Source organism: Alligator mississippiensis, chromosome 3 (genome assembly GCF_030867095.1).
Source record: "Alligator mississippiensis isolate rAllMis1 chromosome 3, rAllMis1, whole genome shotgun sequence".
In the NCBI taxonomy this organism is placed as follows: domain Eukaryota; kingdom Metazoa; phylum Chordata; order Crocodylia; family Alligatoridae; genus Alligator; species Alligator mississippiensis.
The window spans coordinates 96,138,267-96,157,757 of record NC_081826.1 but is presented as its reverse complement, the minus strand read 5'-3'; the positions used below and the strand labels follow the sequence as shown (position 1 = coordinate 96,157,757).

The 19,491-nt window shown below is 48.1% G+C and overlaps 1 protein-coding gene across 6 annotated transcripts in view; it reads left to right on the top strand.

Annotated features, from left to right (window-relative positions):
- PIEZO2 (piezo type mechanosensitive ion channel component 2) overlaps positions 1-19,491 on the top strand; it is a 537,727-nt gene that overhangs the window by 421,249 nt on the left and 96,987 nt on the right. For all 6 annotated transcript variants that reach the window (XM_019490413.2, XM_019490411.2, XM_059724250.1 and 3 more), the window contains 2 exons: positions 18,620-18,824; positions 18,999-19,100. In XM_019490413.2, the coding sequence (XP_019345958.2) occupies positions 18,620-18,824; positions 18,999-19,100 (307 nt within the window). The remainder of the gene's footprint in view (positions 1-18,619; positions 18,825-18,998; positions 19,101-19,491) is intronic.

Here is a 19,491-nt window from a genome sequence, read left to right as displayed (position 1 = left end):
CCACTGGCGGGAATATTTGAATGCTCATGGCGCACAGGCCAAGTCCCGGAGGACTGGAAAAGGGCCAATGTGGTCCCCATTTTCAAGAAGGGGAGGAAAGAGGACCCGGGCAACTATAGGCCAGTCAGTCTCACATCCATCCTTGGCAAAGTCTTTGAAAAAATTATCAAGGCTCACATTTGCAAGAGCCCGGCAGGACAAATTATGCTGAGGGGAAACCAGCATGGGTTCGTAGCAGGCAGATCACGCCTGACTAATCTAGTCTCTTTTTATGACCAGGTTACGAAACACCTCGACACAGAAGTAGGGGTGGATGTCATATACTTAGACTTCAGGAAGGCCTTCGATACGGTATCCCACCCCATACTGGTGAACAAGTTAAGAGGCTGTGATTTGGATGACTACACAGTCCGGTGGGTGGCAAATTGGCTGGAGGGTCGCACCCAGAGAGTCATGGTGGATGGGTCGGTTTCGACCTGGAAGGGTGTGGGCAGTGGGGTCCCGCAGGGCTTGGTCCTTGGACCGATACTCTTTAATGTCTTCATCAGCGACTTGGATGAGGGAGTGAAGTGTACTCTGTCCAAGTTTGCAGATGACACAAAGCTATGGGGAGAAGTGGACACGCCGAAGGGCAGGGAACAGCTGCAAGCAGACCTGGACAGGTTAGACAAGTGGGCAGAAAACAACAGAATGCAGTTCAACAAGGAGAAATGCAAAGTGCTGCACCTAGGGACGAAAAATGTCCAGCACACCTACAGCCTAGGAAATGACCTGCTGGGTGGCACGGAAGTGGAAAGGGATCTTGGAGTCCTAGTGGACTCCAAGATGAACATGAGTCGGCAGTGTGACGAAGCCATCAGAAAAGCTAATGGCACTTTATCATGCATCAGCAGATGCATGATGAATAGATCCAAAGAGGTGATACTTCCCCTCTATTGGGCGCTGGTCAGACCACAGTTGGAGTACTGCGTGCAATTCTGGGCGCTGCAATTCAAGAGGGATGCGGATAACCTGGAGAGGGTCCAGAGAAGGGCCACTCGTATGGTTAAGGGCTTGCAGACCAAGCCCTGTGAGGAGAGACTAGAGAACCTGGACCTTTTCAGGCTCCCCAAGAGAAGGTTGAGAGGTGACCTTGTGGCTGCCTATAAGTTCATCACAGGGACACAGAAGGGAATTGGTGAGGTTTTACTCACCAAGGTGCCCCCGAGGGTTACAAGAAATAATGGCCACAAGCTAGCAGAGAGCAGATTTAGACTGGACATTAGGAAGAACTTCTTCACAGTTAGAGTGGCCAAGGTCTGGAACGGGGTCCCAAGGAAGGTGGTGCTCTCCCCTACCCTGGGGGTCTTCAAGAGGAGGTTGGATATGCATCTAGCTGGAGTCATCTAGACCCAGCACTCTTTCCTGCCTATGCAGGGGGTCGGACTCGATGATCTATTGAGGTCCCTTCCGACCCTAACATCTATGAATCTATAAGGAGTTCCTGTCCAGGACAGCCACCCAGGGATGCTGGGCTGACCATTGGCTGCCTATAGGAATGCTAAGGCTCGGGGAGCTCACAGGGACCCTATGCTGGGAGGTACATGGGCACAAGGGGAGAAAGAAGGTTTGCCCTCTTAAAGGGACAGAGGTCTGCTTTCTCTGTTGTCTTTTACGTTAAAACCCAGGGGCTTATGATTTACTTTACTGTTTTGCTGGTGATTTGGCATGAGGCTGCAAGGGGAAGTAAGGAGGCCTCATTAGTGCCCAGGGGGCACTTGACTGCCTTGAGCCCTGCCAGGGGCAGGCACAGGGCTTGAGCCCTTATTGAGCCCAGAGCATTACCAGAGAGGGCACAGCCACAGAGGGGCCAGGGGCCCAGCACCAGAGAAGGTGCAGTCATACAGGGACCAGGGGCCCAGCAGGCAGGGGCCAGGGGCCCGGTGAATAGAAGGGACAAGCAAAGCCAGGTGCAATTCAGTGGGCCTTAGCTAGGAAGCTAGTGAGATTAAAGGGGCAGAGGCCAAGGAGGCCAAAGCCCCAGCATTGAGAATGACATACCAGTAGCTCCCATGAGGCATGGGGTGTGGTAAAGGGGAGGATTTGGAGCCATGCAATTAGCCCTTAAGGCTTTGGGTGCCCTGCTGGGCACAGTTGACCACAGAGACCCAGCCAGGGGTCTGGGATCAATGGGACCAAGGTCTAGAAAAGGACCGTGGGCAGCCTCTCTGTTTTATTTCCATCAAGTGTGGCCAGAAAAACAGGAGGTCACCCTAGAGGCAGAGCAGGGCATGGTCACAGAACCACCAGGGGACATCACAGCCACCCCTGAGACCCAATGTGTTACATTGCATTACAGAAAATGTTATTACAGAAGTGTTCCCAGGTCTTTGCAGGAAAGCAGCAGCCTCGAGGAACCAATGCTACCCCCCCCCAACTCTACTGAAAGATACGTTTTAGTCATGCTGTGTCTGAATTTCCAAAACCCCACTCCCCAAAACCACTGACTCACTTACCACACTTCCAGAAAACCCAACAAATGGTGTTCCGTGATCCTGAGGGACCATTAAGCATAGCTACCTGCTTTATGAATAGCGGGTCATTTCTTTCTCCAACATACATGAATGTGGATATTAACCTTAACTATAGGGTAGATAGGGTGGCATGACAGCACCTCCCTGGCCCCTTGTTCCCACCTACTCAGAATAGTATGGTACAGCACATGCACAAATATGATAAGGTTCTCGCATAATTTTTTCATCCCTCTTCCCTTCCCTAGAAGGGGTGAAAGTGATTGTGCCTCTCACACACCAAGGAAGGCATTGATTACTGCACCAATGTCATCCTCATTAGTGAGGGTCAGGGTTATATAGCACTGTGACAGGTATCCATTCAGCTGTCAGCAGAGCTTGTGTGGCAAGCCAGGCTTACCCCTGTGCCATCATAGCTAAGTGTCCCGAACCAAATGCGCAGGTGTGCATGGAGCACCAGCAGGATCAGCAGTAGCAGGGTGTAGTGGCTAGGGCAACCTTCAGCCTGCACAAAGAGCTCATTGTGCATGGCTTGGGGCACACACAGTAGTGGCATGCTCTGTGCCCATTGGCATGTCAGGCAGTGGCCATCCCCCAGTCACCCTGGAGAGCCTCCCCATGTGGGTGGCAACCTTCTGGCAAGACCCTCACAACAGTTGTCCTACAGCCTCACACAACATGACCTCAGGTGCCAAGGGCTGTACAGCAGTATATCAGAGCACTTGTCCTTCATGGGCAGACAGGAGGGTGGGGAAAAGTATTTGGAGTGGTGGCCGCAGTTGCTTGTAGCCATTACTTGGCGGGACACTGCCGACAGTGGACATAACAGGAGAGGAGGGATGAGGTGGGCCTGTAGTGACCTTCTGGCCACCGTTTCTAACCCGTTGACTTACCATTGTCACTGCACACCACCGTGCACAGCCAAGCCATAATCTGAGGAAAGGCATGGGACTGCTGAGCAACTTATCTGTGAAATGTTGCGAAGTTTCACAAAGGGCTTCTATCTGTCTCTTTGCTCTCCAGAGCCAAAATCTGTATGCAGAAGAGAGTCCAGCTCCAGGTACAAAACCCCTCAAGGTCAGACACATGCTGAATGTAGAAATTATGTTTAAATATGAAAATATAAGTCTCTAGGTCTGACTTCATGACTGTTCTGCCCAAAGGGTGCCACTTGCTGACCTTGTATGGACAGACACTTTCCTTTTTAGTGCAGCCACTTCACATTTCAAAGAGGGCAATTATCATATACTCAGGCCATACTCAGGCTTTGTTCTCCTGCTGCAGCAATAGGAGCAGTTGACAGAGGGGTTTGTTAAAAGTTTATCACCAGTCTTCTCTCCTCACCTCCACCCACTGTCCACTTTTGTGGAATGAAGTCTCACTACCACACTGTGTCTGAGGCAATCCAGGGAATGTTTGGCTTCGCTTTCACCTCCCTCCCCACCCCCAGCAACCAGATCCAGCCATTTTACCCCTTCCCAATAAAGAAGGCAGACAGAGATTGGGAAATGCAGTTTTATTCCACCCAAGAACTTACTAAGTAATACATAGGAACAAATAGGAACCTAGAACTGACTGAAATAGGAACAAATAGGAAACCCTGTCTCGTCAACTGGCTTTCTTTCCCACCCGTGCACCCCCCCCCCCCATTTGACCTGCCCCTTGATCCCTGAACCGCAGTGGTGCTCTCTTGGCCTTGCTTGCATTGGGGCACCTCTCAGTTGATTAGTTGACTGCAATGCGGGTGGGGGAACAGGCTCAGCTGTAATACTTCTGGCTACCTCCTGGATGGAGGCAATCTGAGTGGAGCTCATGTGCATTTTCTGGGGTGCGAGGGGGTACCCACTTATGAATAGGGGGCTTGTTCACGCTTTGAAGAACATGGTCCTTAACCAATGCGCATGTCTCCTGCAGATCCTCATGGCACTGCATGGTCAGCTCAAGGAACTGGTTTGTGCAGTCTAGGAGCTACTTCCTGAATTCTATGGTGTTGGTCACACTTCGTGTCTCCCACTCATCATCTGTCCTAAGCACCTCCCGCACTTCATCCCACCAGTCATCCACGGCAGCCACTCAGGATTGTGCTGCCTCCACCAAAGCTTCCATCATGCTCTGTGGAGCATTGCTGCCTGCAGTGATATTCCCACATGTGCTCTGCTCCAGTGTGAGCTAGGCTCCGAGGCTTGAACACACATCCCCAACTGGCATCAGGTGCGGTAGCTGGTAACAGGAATAGGAAACAAAGTGTTTGTGGTGAAATATCTCTTCCCCAAACATTAAAAGGGATGGTTATCCACTTCCAATGCTACATGCACAACTCCCTAGCACATCCAACCCAATGCCACTGAAAGAGTGCCTGCCATAGTGGTGCAAATGGATATAGTGCTCATTCCCCGATACTTACAAGTCCCCGGTTGCTTGTCCTCTTGTGTCTCAGGAACAGAAACTGATCTTTGGGTCTCAGGAGGTACTTCTCATGCATTAACCACATCCAAAGCAGTATCCTCCTCTTCATCTGTGCTTACCAGTGAGGATGTCAAGGAGACTGGGTTCATGATCATGGTCAACTCCTCTTGGCTGGCCCTGTCATCCAGCAACATTGAAGTCACCCCACTGCTCCGACATGCTCACGGTTTCCATCTCAGGACACTCTGTGGTTCCTTCCTTACATGTGCTCTCCAGGCCAACACCAGTCGCAGATGACCAGAGATGGGAAGCCTCACCCACATCCTTGGAGAGAATGATGGACATCTGGTTGTAGAGTGGAATAATTGTGTGTGCTGTCCCAGAATGAGAGCTCACATCTTTGGCCCGATGATACACACATTTCAGGGTCTTGATCTTGCTCCGGCACTGTGTCCAGTCCCAGTTGTGCCTGCTCACCTTCATTTCCTTCATTATTGCATGTATTCATCATACTTTCCAGCTGCTCAATGATCTTTTCCTCTAATCAAATGTTGATCAAGTCTTTAAGTTCTTCCTGGGTCCAGTTGGGGCCATGGTTGATAGGTATATCAGCCTCCTGCTCCATTGTCTTCATATTGGACTTGTTCTTCTGAGACATCAAGAAGATTTTCATGCCCAAAAAGTTGTCAAGACCAAGGTATCCAGACAACAGAGTCACAGAAAGTTTTCTGGCAAACTTTGGGGGCTGTTATATGGACCTGTGTTGAACGAACCTTTTTGAAAATTCCACGTATGCATAACTATGAAGGTGTGAACTGTGTTTTGGAACTGGTAGTCAGCAATCTGATCAACCAACATTTACCAAGAAAGCAATGGTGATAGGCATAGCCTGGTCCAAATCAAGCCCCATTGTCCTTATGGATAGATTGATAATGTCCCACTGCCAATCACACCCAAATGCCACTCCCTCAGACAAAACTTCCCCTACCCTCACAGTGCTACCTAATCAAGCACTCAGCTGTGCTGGGGTTTTATCTCATATGAAGGGAAGAGAGATACTTCTCAGGGTTTATAGTACACTGTGTCTTTGATGGTCAGAACCCCAACTTTTTTTGCAAGGAACGATTTAATTATTTCTGGGAGAGTGGTGGAGGCAAAACTTGAACTACCAAGTTAGGGGAGTAGAGCAGAGCACAAGAAACTGTAATACTCAGCAGTACAAATGTAGCATGGGTGTTAATGAAACCCTATTCCAAAACCGGGTGGGGGTCAATTATGGACCATAGTGATTGGGAGAAGACTTTATGGTTCTGGTGCCTCGATGCCTGGCATAGGTCCTGAGCTGTTAATGGGAGCTATTGAGACATAACACTGTCCCTCGCACACCCCTGTTTCAAATCTGAGTTATTGCAGGGTAGGGGTCTTTTCGGGGGAGGGGGGGGATGTTTCTTTACAACCTGGGTTATTGCAGGGCAGAGCTGTTTTCTGGAGAAATGCTTCTTTCCAACCTAGGTTATTGCAGGGCAGGGCTCTTTTCTGGGGAGATGCTTCTTGGGTATACCACCATGATACAGGCAAAGGCTCTCCTTTGCCAATGCCCAGTACACAGCCTCCTGAGCAAGGTAATCATTGACATGAAAATAGCAAGTCACCTTCAATGCTAATTGATTGTATTCAGCTATTGTGTCTATTCTGATGACCCCCACTCCCCACAAACCTCAGTGGTGCTTTGCGCTGAACAGTGGCCCTGCTATGTACTGGCAAACAACATGGCTTCATGGAATCCAGATGTTATGAGTGAGGAGGACCAAATGGAGACTGCAGATTAAATGCATGGGGAAGATGACATGGAGAATCCTGACAAAATGAATGAGGAGGCCAAAATGGGGAATCCAGATGAAATGGGTGAAGAGGACAAAATAGAGTTGAGTGTCCCACTAATGGTCTTGGATTTACTGGATAGCATAGAACCACAGCTAAGTATCGTGATGTATGCTATGATGATCCTTGTAAACAGTTGCAATGTGATGCCAACATGTAAACACACCTCAGAAAAAAGGCAGTTAAACGAGCAGTGGAGTGGGACAACCGAGAGGGAGGTATGGAATTGGTGAATTACAGGGCTCTGTGGATCAACCTCAGGAGCAGTGACTGCAGGGTCTGGGCCCACGTGAGCAGCTCTGACTGATGGGGACAATCAACAGTGGGTGGAGATTTTCCAGATGACCAGGGAGACATTTAATAACATCATCTCAATGCTGGGGCTGAAAATAGTGAGGCAGGACACTGTCGTGCATTGGGCCATTAGGCCAGACAAGAGGGTGGCCATGGCCATCATGAAACTGGCCACCCCTGCCAGCCTCTGCTACATTGTACACCAAACTGGTGTGGCTCCCTGCACAGCCAGGATGGTGACTTGTGAGGTATGCCAGTTGCTGCAGGATGTTGCAGCAAACAACTTTATTAGCCTCAATAACCCCCAGGAAGTTATTGATGGCTTCAATGCCATGGTGCCCGAACTGCATGGGGGCTGTAGATAGCACACACATCCCTGTGCTATCCCCCTCGCAGGTGAGCTGCTCATTCATGAACAGGAAGGGATTTGCCTCAGTGATTTTGCAAGCCTTGGTGGATCACTGGGGCTGGTTCACTAACATTTATACAGGCTGGGCTGGCAGCACATGACGCAGATGTATTTAGAAACTCTCTGCTGCCTGGTTTGATGAAGAAAGAACACTATGTGCCCAGAGCCCTCAACACAGTGATCTGTGGTGTTGCCATCCTCCTGTTTATAATAGCAGATGCAGCTTACCCCCTCAAGCCCTGGCTCATGATGCCATATGGAGGATGTTACTGACCTGCAAAAGAAGGCATTCAACTACTATCTCAGCAAATGCAGGATGGCTGTTGAATGCACCTTTGGCTGGCTCAAAGCATGGTGGAGGGCATTGAACTGCAGGATCAAGTTGAAGCCAGAAAATATCATGGCTTTTAGGGGCAGCCTGCATGCTCCACAATATTTGTGAAACCAGAAGGGAGGTTTTCAGTGAGTCATTGGCTGATGAAGCACAGGAGGCAGCAGGCAGACAGAGACATGGGTGGGAAGCACATGGCACTCCACATCAGCATGGAGATGCTGTTCAAGTGGCCACTGTGCAGGATTGCCTGGTTGCACATATCATGGGAGCTACCAATAACAAGCACTGATTGGTTGTTTCAATAAAAACAAAATTTTCATTGTGCAACACAAAACCTCTGTCTTTTCAGTACGTTGTCTGTAGTGGCAGGGCAGAGGTTGCACTGAGGGCGGACAGTGGAGGGTTGAGTGGGGGATTCCCTGTGGGCAGCTGCGGTTTCCCATGGTTACTTGAATGATGAATAACTGGCTGCCCCTGGGGACTGTGGCAGGGGAGGGGAGGGGAGGGGGAAGTTGCCCAGGTGGGGAAAGGAAGTTATTGTTTGCACACTGCTATCCATGAGGGTAACCATACACAAGTCCGTGCCTGGCAACCCTAGGTAGCCTAGCCTCCAAGGATGGACCATGTCCTGAGAAGCGTTAATGAAACTGCTCCTTGGCACAGGCGGGAGGCAGGAGCAGAGGAGGGTGGGGTTGGTATGAGCCTGCAGGAGTCTGTGGCTTTTTGATGGGACGGGGTTGGTGTGAGGACAGTAATCAAGACTGGAATAGAAACAGTTCAAAGGTAAAATGATAACAAGTGAATGGATGTGGAAATAGATAGATAGATAGATAGATAGATAGATAGATAGATAGATAGATAGATAGATAGATAGATTTTTTTTGGTGAGGGATTTCTATGCCATGATTGAATGATGAATAACTGGCTGGTTAATTCCTGTATTATATTGATGCAGAAGAAAAGCTATTGCAGATAGATAGAAATAGAGAATCGATAGAATAGTCTTTTTGGTGAGGGGGGAATGGGTATGAGCCTTCCTGCAGCTTGGCAGGGAGGGCCGCCTGGTAAACTCCAGCTGCACCCACCTGCGATTTTGACTGTACTGAAAGGTAGTACATAATTGCACACTATGGCTAGACTGGTAAATGAGTGCCAAAATTGCCCTTCATGTAGGAAAAGATTGCAAACACCCCACCTCCACACACACAAAGGCAGATTAACACTCAGGACAGCTACTGGCCAGGCCTCATTGCTGGCTCCTGACTGTGGGACAGGACAAGGGTGTGGGGTGCACAAGCATTTGGGGGAGGGGGTGAAGGAATTACAGCCCTCAAACTTTCATGGGGCCAGCAGCAGGTTTGGTTGGAACAGGATTGGTTAGGTGAGACATAGATCATCTGCCCATGAGGAAAGTTACACCCCCAACAGAAAAGTTCCTTGGGTAGCAGCAGGTTTGCTTCTAACACACACTTCCATTCAGCAGGGCAGATGAAGAAACAACCCCTGCCTTGACCCCCCCACAGCTATGAGACTGGTGCCAGTGCTGGTGGTTTTTCTACCACCCCCACCACCAGTCATGTGGGTCCTGCTTCCCCTATCACCCCCATGCCTCTTAATAGCTTCTACCCTAGAACTCACTCATGCAGCAGGAGGTGCAGCAGGTGCCATAGGTGGTAAGTTTGCCACTGATGGGGTGTGCCTTGGCACGTGTTACCAAGTTAGTGGTAACTTGCATTGCTCCTATAATTATATTTGCCTCCCAGAGAATCTACACACTGGGGACACATGGTCCCAGACCCCTCCACTGGGATATGGTGCTGCCAGGCTGATAAATAAGTATTGAAAACTCCCATGGGGGATTTTGTAGCCTGTAGGGGGAAGCCAAGAAGGTGGTTTTGGGAGCATGGGGCCAAACCTGTCTTTTTTCTTCCCCTGCAGAACAATAAGACATCAAAGATGATGTGATGCCACATTATGCAGTGGATTTTTTAATTTGTTTGGTTCTTTTAATTTATATTTCTTGGTTTTTTATTTGTTTGTTTGCTTCTTAAAAAAACAAGGGTTTTTATTCTTCTTTGCTCTTGTAAATAAAAGGTTGCAATTTTTACAGTTCCTTCCGGATGTGGTATGTTTTTTTCATAACTTGCAGGTGGAGTCCAGCAGTCACCTGAAGGATGAGTAAACGGCTGCCACTGGGGACTGTGGCAGGGCCTGGGGAGAAGGGAGGGAGTAAATGCTTGGGTGGGGGGGAAGGCTTTCTTATTTTTAAAAATATATCTCTGTTATTAAAGGTACTTATTTGTTGTTAGAGCAAGTGATTTTGTTTTAAACTGCGTTTTACATTAGTGTTCTGGATAATATATACATTATCTTCTCAGTCTGAGATTATATATATAATGGCATGTCCTGCTAAAAAAAAGATATAAGATAAATAAAGATTAAGAGTTAAAATTAAAATGTGCAAGATGAGAGATTGCGATGCTGACCCAGGGCATGCAGGCTGCAGATCATGGCTGTGCCCCAGCAATAGACCATGCTGTCACTGCCATAAAGTGCCCGGGAGGCTGCAGTACAGCTGTGCGCCATGCTGCACACCTGCCGCACACCCTGACAGCAAGGCTACTGCTAGCTAAGGGGGGGAGGAGCTGTAACCACCCCAAAATGGTACACGTCTGAGTGCACAACCCTGCGCATCTGGCCTGCTATCCATGAAAACCTCTGGACCAAAATATCACAGTGCAGCTGCTGTAGGGGTTGGTCTCCATGGAAACTGGCCCAAGATGCAATGGTAGGGGATGTTGGGAAATGTACTCCATTAACGATACAAAAAACATGGAGGGTCAACGTGGCAACTCCACTCCTGCTTTCATGCCTGTACTGTGGTACCACGTCACGGTGGTGGTAGTCCAACACCCACCGCCAATAGTTTACAAGGTCCCCTGCCACCATCGCACCCAGCACTCAGGATGTGCAGTCGCCTCAGGATTGCAGTCACCGGTAAGTTTGCAATTGAGGGGGTGTGCATTGGCACATGTTGATACATTAATATTTTGGGGTAACTTTCCTATTTCTTATATTTGCATTCCAGGAACCCAGTGCACAGCGGTTGCTGCATGCCAGACCTGCCACCTGGGATACACTGCATTCTAGGTCATATATAGGTAATTTCAGAAATCTCCCACCAGAGACTTTGTAGTACACTTTGTAGTCAGTAGTGGGAAGGTAAAGCAGGTGGTTTTGAGAGTATAGGCCAAAACCCCCTCTTCTTTTTCATCCCCAACAGGCTTCTTAAAAGATAGAGATACAGCAGACGGATGAAGAAAAAAATAAATAAGAAAACAGAAGATAGACACAGATGTAAAATAGAGTTAGAAACATTACAGATAGAATAGAATAGAATAGATATGAACATAGAGTATGTAGATAGATGTATAGATAAGAGTAGAATCCAGATAGAAATAGATATGTAAATAAATTAGAGATAGTAATAGAGTTTAAATAGTATGAATAGTATATAGTATAAATAGTGTTAACAGGAATATAGTTTCATAGCTTCATAGTTGGTAGGGTCACAGTTTCATAGTTTCATAGTAGCTAGGGTCAGGAGGGACCTGAACAGATCATCTAGCCTGACCCCCTGCCACAGGCAGGAATGAATGCTGGGTTCACAAGACCCCAGACAGGTGATCGTCCAACCTCCTCTTGAATTTGCCCAAGGTAGGAGCGAGGACCACTTCTTTGGGAAGTTGGTTCCAGATTTTGGCCACCCTAACTGTAAAATATTGCCTTCTGATCTCCAACCGAAACCTATTCTCCATCAGCTTATTACCATTGTTCCTTGTCACCCCAGGTGGTGCTGGGGAGAAAAGGGCTCTGCCTATTTGCTACTGATCTCTTGAGCTTGTAGGCAGCCACCAGGTCCCCCCTCAGCCTCCTCTTTGTGAGGCTGAACAGGTTCAGGTCCCTAAGTCTCTCCTAGTAGGGCCTGTCCTGCTGCCCTCTCACCAAGCGGGTGGCCCTCCTCTGAACCCTCTCCAGGCTGGCTACATCCCTTTTGAAGTGCGGCGCCCAGTACTGGACGCAGTACTCCAACTGGGAGTATCACCTCTCTGGACCGGCTTGAGATGCACCTTTCGATGCACGACAAGGTATGGCTGGCCTTGCTGGCTGCGGTCTGGCATTGGCGGCTCACGTTCATCTTGGAGTCAATAATGACTCCGAGATCCCTTTCCACCTCTGTGCTTTCAAGAAGGGAACTCCCCAGCCTGTATGAATGCTGCGGATTCCTTCTCCCAAGGTGCAGCACCCTACATTTATCTACGTTGAACCCCATCCTATTCTCATCTGCCCACTTTTGTAGTCTGTCTAAATCTAGTTGCAGGCTCTCTCCCTTCAAGTGTGTCCACCTTGCCCCACATCTTAGTGTCATTGGCAAACTTGGACAGCGTGCTTTCCACCCCTTTGTCCAAGTCACTGATGAAGATGTTAAACAGTGTGGGCCCGAGGACCAAGCCCTGGGGTACCCCACTGCTCACATTTCACCAGGTTGAGTTCAACCCGTCCACCACTACTCTGGGTGCACCGATTCAGCCAATTTTCTACCCATCCAACTGTGCAGGCATCAATGCCACGGTCACTTAATTTATTGATGAGGATGGGGTGAGAGATAGTGTCAAAGGCCTTAAAGTCTAGAAAGACTATGTCTACAGCAACACCATCATCCAAGGATTTAGTTACTTGGTCATAAAAGGCAATCAGGTTGGTCAGGCGGGACCTGCCTTTGATGAACCCATGCTGATTGCCCCTGAGCATGATCTCCCCTGCAGGCCCCCCACAGATATGCTCCTTGATGATTCTCTCCAAGATCTTCCTGAGCACCGAGGTGAGGCTTACAGGCCTATAGTTACTTGGGTCCTCCTTCCTCCCTTTCTTGAAAATTGGGACCACATTAGCCAGTTTCCAATCCCCCGGCACCTGGCCAGATGACCACAAATGATCATACAGCCGGGTCAAGGACTCCGTGATGACCCCTGCCAGCTCCCTCAACATCCTTGGGTGGAGGGCATCTGGACCTGCAGATTTAAAATTGCCTAGCCCTTCCAGAAGATCCCTAACTACATTTGCACTGACTGAAGTCCTGACAGAGCTATCCCCACAATTGTCCCTACCTCTGGTAGGTGGGATATCCCAGTCCCTGTTCAAGAAAACAGAGGCAAAGAAACTGTTAAAAATATAGCTTTCTTGTCTGGTGTAGCCACAAGATTACTGTTTGCGTCTTGCAGGGGCCCTACAGTGCCTGGTGCCGTCTTCTTGCTCCCAGTGTACTTGGAAAAAGGACATTTGTTATCCTTAATCCTGGATGCTAGCCTGAGTTCCATCTCTAGCTTGGCCTTCCTAATAGCCCTCCTACACTCACAGGCCGAGGAGGAGTACTCCTCCTTGGTGATAGCTCCTCTCTTCCACTGGTTGTACACCCTGCTTTTAGTCCTCAGGCATTGCTGAATGCCCTTGCTGAGCCAAGGGGGTTTCTGAGCACTCTTACCCCGCTTCTCTCAGAGACTGTTATCCTTTGGGCCTCGAGGATCACCACCTAAAGGTATGACCATCCCTCGTGGGCTCCCATCTCCTCTACCTTCTGGGCCCTCAGTGCCTCCCCCACTAGTCTCCTAAGCTCATTGAAGTTGGCCCTTCTGAAGTCAAGGGCTTTAGCCTTGCTGTAAGCCCTTGACACCCTGTGTTGGATGGTGAAATCCAGCAGGTGATGATTGCTATTGCCCAGGTGGTCAAGGACCTACAGTCCCCTCACCAGGTCATCCCCTGTGGCCAGTGTCAGAAGGGACCTGAGCAGATTATCAAGTCTGACCCCCTGCCATGGCAGGAAAGAGTACTGGGGTCAAACGACCCCAGCAAGGTGTTCACCCAGCCTCCTTTTAAAGACCCCCAGGGTAGGAGCCAGCACCACTTCTTGGAAGTTGGTTCCAGATCCTAGCTACCCTGACAGTGAAGTAGCGCCTCCTGATATCTAGCCTGAATCTACCCTCTGCCAGCTTGTGACCATTATTTCTTGTCACTCCTGGGAGTGCTCGGGGAAACAGGGACTCTCCCAATGCCTACTGGTCCCCTCTGACTAGTTTGTAAATGACCACTAGATCCCCCCTCAGCCTTCTCCTGTGGAGGCTGAACAGGTTCAGGTCCCGTAGCCTCTCCTCATAGAGCCTGCCCTGCAGACCCCTGATCATGTGAGTGGCTGTCCTCTGGACCCTCTCCATGTTGTCCACATCCGTCCTGAAGTACAGCACCTAGAACTGGATGCAGTACTCCAACTGCGGCCTGACCAGTGTCACATAGAGGGGGAGGATCACCTCCTTGGACCTGCTTGAGATGCTTCTGTGGATGCATGACAAGGTACGGTTGGTCTTCCTGACCGCGTCCCCACACTGTCGGCCCATGTTCATTTTGGCATCAATAATGACTCCAAGATCCTTTTCTGCCTCTGCACTGATGAGAAGGGAGTTCCCCAGCCTGTAGGTATGCTGCTGGTTCTTCCTCCCCAGGTGCAGTACCTTGTACTTGTCATTGTTGAAACCCATCCTGTTCTCATCTGCCCACCCCTGTAACCTGTCCAGGTCTGATTGCAGCCTATTCCTCCCTTCTAGTGTGCCCACTTCTCCCCACATATTAGTGTCATCTTCGAATTTGAACAGGGTGCTTTTTATGCCCCCTTCCAAGTCACTTGGTGAAGATGTTGAACAGTGCAGGCCCAAGGACCGAGCCCTGCGGAACCCCACTGCCCACATCCCTCCAGGTCAAATAAGACCCATCCACTACCACTCTCTGGGTGCGCCCCTCTGGCCAACTAATGACCCATCTGACTGTGTAGGTATTGATAACACAGTCTCCTAATTTTTTAATGAGAATGGGGTGAAAGACAGTGTCGAAGGTCTTCCTAAAGTCCAGAAAGACTATATCTACTGCTACCCCTGCATCTAAGGATTTTGTGACCTGGTCATAGAAGGCCACGAGGTTGGTCTGACAGGACCTGCCTCTAATGAACCCATGTTGGTTGCCCCTAAGCATAATCTCCCCTGCTGGCCCCTCGCGGACATGCGCCAGGATAATTCTCTCAAAAAACTTACCCAGGATCAAGGTAAAACTAACTGGTCTATAGTTTCCTGGGTCCTCCTTCCTCCCTTTTTTGAAAATGGGAACCACACTGGCCCTTTTCCAGTCCTCTGGCACAATGCCAGAGCACCATGAGTGCTCGTAAAGCCGTGCCAGGGGTCCCGCAATGACCTCTGCTAATTACCTCAGCACTCTGGGGTGGAGATCATCAGGACCTGCTGATTTAAATATGTCCATTTCCTCCAGAAGTTCCCTGCTTATGTCCTCACTGACCCTAGGCCTGGGTGCACCTCCCCTGGGGCCTACGGGGGTCCCGGTGGGGGCGGTGACCCAGTCCCTACTCAGAAAAATGGAGGCAAAGAAATTGTTAAATAGGTTAGCTTTGCTGTCAGGTGCAATGACCAGATTTCCTAGCAAGTCCTGCAGAGGTCCCACATTACCCGTTACCTTCTTTTTACCCCCTATGTATTTAAAAAAGGACTTCTTGTTGTCCTTGATCCGGGTAGCTAGTCCTAGTTCCATCTCTGTGTTGGCCTTCCTGACCACCCCCCTACAGCCCCGAGCAACAGAGATATAGTCCTCCCTGGTGATGGCCCCTGCCTTCCATTGGGTGTACGCCTCCTTTTTACCTACGAGATGTTCCCACATACATTTGGTGAGCCATGGGGGCTTTTCCACCCTCTTGTCCCCTGTGATCCGTGTTGGGATTACCTCCCTTTGGGCTTGGAGGATCATTTCCTGAAGGAATGACCACTCTTCTTGGACACCCGACTCCCCTCCCCTCCGGGACCTCAAGTATCTCCCCGACTATTCTCGTTACCTCATTGAAATCTGCCCTCCTGAAGTCCAGGGCTGCTGCCTTGCTGCAGGCCTTTGCTACCTTGCACTGGATGGTGAATTCCAGCAGGCGATGATCGCTGTCGCCCAGGTGGTCGAGCACCCGCAGACCCCTCACCAGGTCATCGCCCGTAACCAGACCCAGATCCAACAAGGTATCTCCCCTGGTGGGGCTGTGCACCTCCTGGGTTAGATGGAGGTCCTGTATCTTGGCTAGGAACCTATGTGAGCACTCAGACCTGTCTGACTGCTCTTCCCAGCAAATGTCTGGACAGTTTAGATCACCCATGATGACCACATCCTTTGACCTAACTGCCTCTGTGAGCTGACTTAAGAATTCCCGGTCTAGCTCTTACCCTTGGTTGGGTAGTCTGTAGTAGACCCCCGCTGTTAAGTCCCTTTCCCCTTGACTTCCTTGTATTCTAACCCAGAGCATTTCACTGTGCCCCTCCTCTGACCCACTGCTACTCATTGAGGATGTGTATTTCTCCTTGACGTAGAGTGCCACACCCCCACCTTTCCTCCCTGTCCTATCCCTCCTGTACAGCCTATAGCCCTTGATATTCACCTCCCAGTTGTGCGTTGGGTCCCACCACGTTTCAGTGAGCCCCACTATGTCTGGGTTGGTGTCAGCTAGCAGGAGGGTTAGTTCCTCCTGCTTGTTCCCCATACTATGAGCATTAGTGTAGAGGCATTTAAGGCCTCCTGAAGATGCATGCACTGCCCCCCTAATCTCAGTACTACCCAGGCCCTGTTGCTTACCTGAGTATTTGTTCTGCTCGTCGTCATTCTAGGCTAGGCTGTTCTTGTGGGTGACACTTGGTTTAGTGGTCCAAGGCTTCCTCCGCCCTCATCTTCCCCTTTCCCTGATGAGCCTAGTTTAAAGCCCACCAGAGGAGATCAGCCAACCTAGAAGAGAACACATGCTTACCTTTGGGGAAAAAGTGAAGCTCATCCCACCCAAACATGTCTCTCATCCTGATGTATGGGTCATTGTCTAGGAAGCCGAAGCCTGCCTTGAGACACCATTCCTGAAGCCACAAGTTGACCTCTTTCATGCAGGTCTCATGTCATTTTCCACGTCTGCTCACTGGTAGGACAGAAGAGAATACCACCTGTGCCCCTATCTCCTTCAGCATGCCCCCCAGAGCATGGTAGTCCGTTATCAGGTGATCAGGGCTTATCCTGGCCTCATCATTAGTGCCCACATGGATTAGGACCATGGAGTAGTAATCAATGGGCCGGATAATGGCTGGGACCATCCCCATCACATCCTGTAATACAGTAAATAATATAAGTTTTAGTAGTTGTTATTTTTTTTACTGGACCTTATGTAATTAATTATTTTAGCATACCATGGAAAATACTGTATTTTTACATTTTATACTCTAAATTTATTTTTATACATATTGTATTTTTATACTGTTTTTTATAATGACTGGGGGGAGGTGGTTATTTTCAATAAATCATGTGTTATGGCTTTAAAAAAACCCTAGAAATAAAGGTTAAAATTCATACAGTTCTTTCCAGATGTGGTGGTTTTTTTCATAGGTGGATCGGCATGTGAGTCCATGTGTTTTGGGGAGTGGATATGGGGTGGGAGGGGGAGGTGATAACCACAGCTTATCATGAGGATCCCTGGCTTCGGAGGAGGGGGCCTTTTGGGGACTTTTCGGGAGTGAGAGAGGGGATTAGTGGTTTAAATGCACTCCCTGCTGTAATTCAGTACTAAAGACAGCAGCAGGGTGGCTCCCCCTGCTGGAATTTACAAGGAACTGCACACTGAGCTTAATCCATTGTAAAGGATACCACATGCAAATATGGACACAACATTTTAAAATAAAGAATTTTAAATTTAAGAAAACATTTTAATTTAATGATGACTACACTTCATCACGTGTACAAGCACCCTCTTTGTCTGGTTCCTATTGAAGAATATACTTTAGATGTTATTTTTATTAGTGATTTCACTTTCTAACATCTGTAAGTACTATCACAATATGGCTAAGGACAGAAATTACACATAAACCAGTACTAGTAATTGGAAACGGATTCAAATCTCCAACACAAAAGAAGTTCAGTTCACATAAACCACTTTCAAAATGGCCAAAACTGGTTTAAGATAAACCTGTAGTATCAGACTTTACTGATTTAAGTTCAATCATTTTTTTAAACTTCTATCCCAGATCCCTTCCAGATTCAAGTTAACTCACAGCCCTCCAGCATCCCAGGATGCTTTGTACCTCCCCTACAACCCCTCTTCCTCCCCCCCCCCCCACAAGGTGGGCAAGCTAGACTTGGCCCAAGCTGTCTGCTCTAGCTGAGCAGGAAAGTATACTCTAGCACCCCCTGGCTTCTGGCCTGGGCTACTGCATGCATGTGGCTGCACTTCTGGAATCAAAAGTGAATGCTCACTTGCTTTTTGGTTCAATCTACACGGCTTAGACTAATCTGCGAAGATTGTATAGATTCAGCCTCTGGCTTTTTGACTGTCTATATTTAACCTATAAGGCTATGTAATATGAATTTACTTGGCAGATATCATGTGTTTCCTGCCTAATTTATTGTGATAATGCCCTGTCCATTTTATGTTTCAATAGCATGCAAGTCTTACTTCCTCTACTGTGATAGGGGGATTGTTAAAGTTGGTAGAATAATATCCACAGCACAGGGGGAAGGGTGCTGATAAAAGAACATGAACTATGTCGCATTCAAGAGTTTCATCTATCTGCATTCTAAGTTTTGTATTTAATGGAAAGCTATTTCATTATCTAACTGTTGTAGGGGCTGTAAATATTGCACATTTTTTCTTTCCTTTTCCCTTAGACTTGTTTCCTAATGTCAGTTAATGTTATTGGTCAACGAATGGATTTCTATGCCATGATTCATGCCTTCTGGTTAATTGCTGTATTATATCGACGCAGAAGAAAAGCTATTGCAGAGATCTGGCCAAAGTATTGCTGTTTTCTAGGATGCATCATTATATTCCAGTACTTCCTCTGTATCGGCATTCCACCTGCTCCTTGTAAAGGTAAAGACCAGTTAAGATAATGGACCTTGTAAAGGTTTTTGTAAAGGTAAAGGACCTTTATGGCCAGTTATTGTCATTTGCTCTTACTGGAAAGTGCTGGAAAATTGACAGACAAAGGATGAAGTAATTGTTGTGAACTATTGATTGCATGTTTTCATGTTTTCCCTTGTGTAGACTACCCATGGAGAAACCCTCAGACTAGCTTCAACTCCAATATCATAAAGTGGTTATACTTCCCAGACTTCATTGTGAGACCAAATCCTGTCTTTCTTGTCTGTAAGTATTTAGCAAAGAGTTGTGAAAGGTATTTACTTGCCTTTCACTTGGTGCTTTTGTGTACTGAAATTTTAAACCAAAATTGCCCCTTCAAGAGCAAGCTTACATATTCTATAGGGCATTATATTGTAGCTGTGTTTTTATATAATCAATAAATTCAGCTGCTCAGTATTTTATGTATCTGCTGCAGTCTAACTTTTAACAGATGCTTTGAATTCTATTTCTTTCCTGTTTTCTCTTTACATAAAAATAAGAGTGGCTGAAATAAGTGAAAATAAAATGAAGTAATGTCATATTTGTTCATTGTAGATAATACAATCTCATTTTATGAAATACTATGCAATAATTACATATTGGCATATTCTCAATAATGGCATATACATAATGGCAT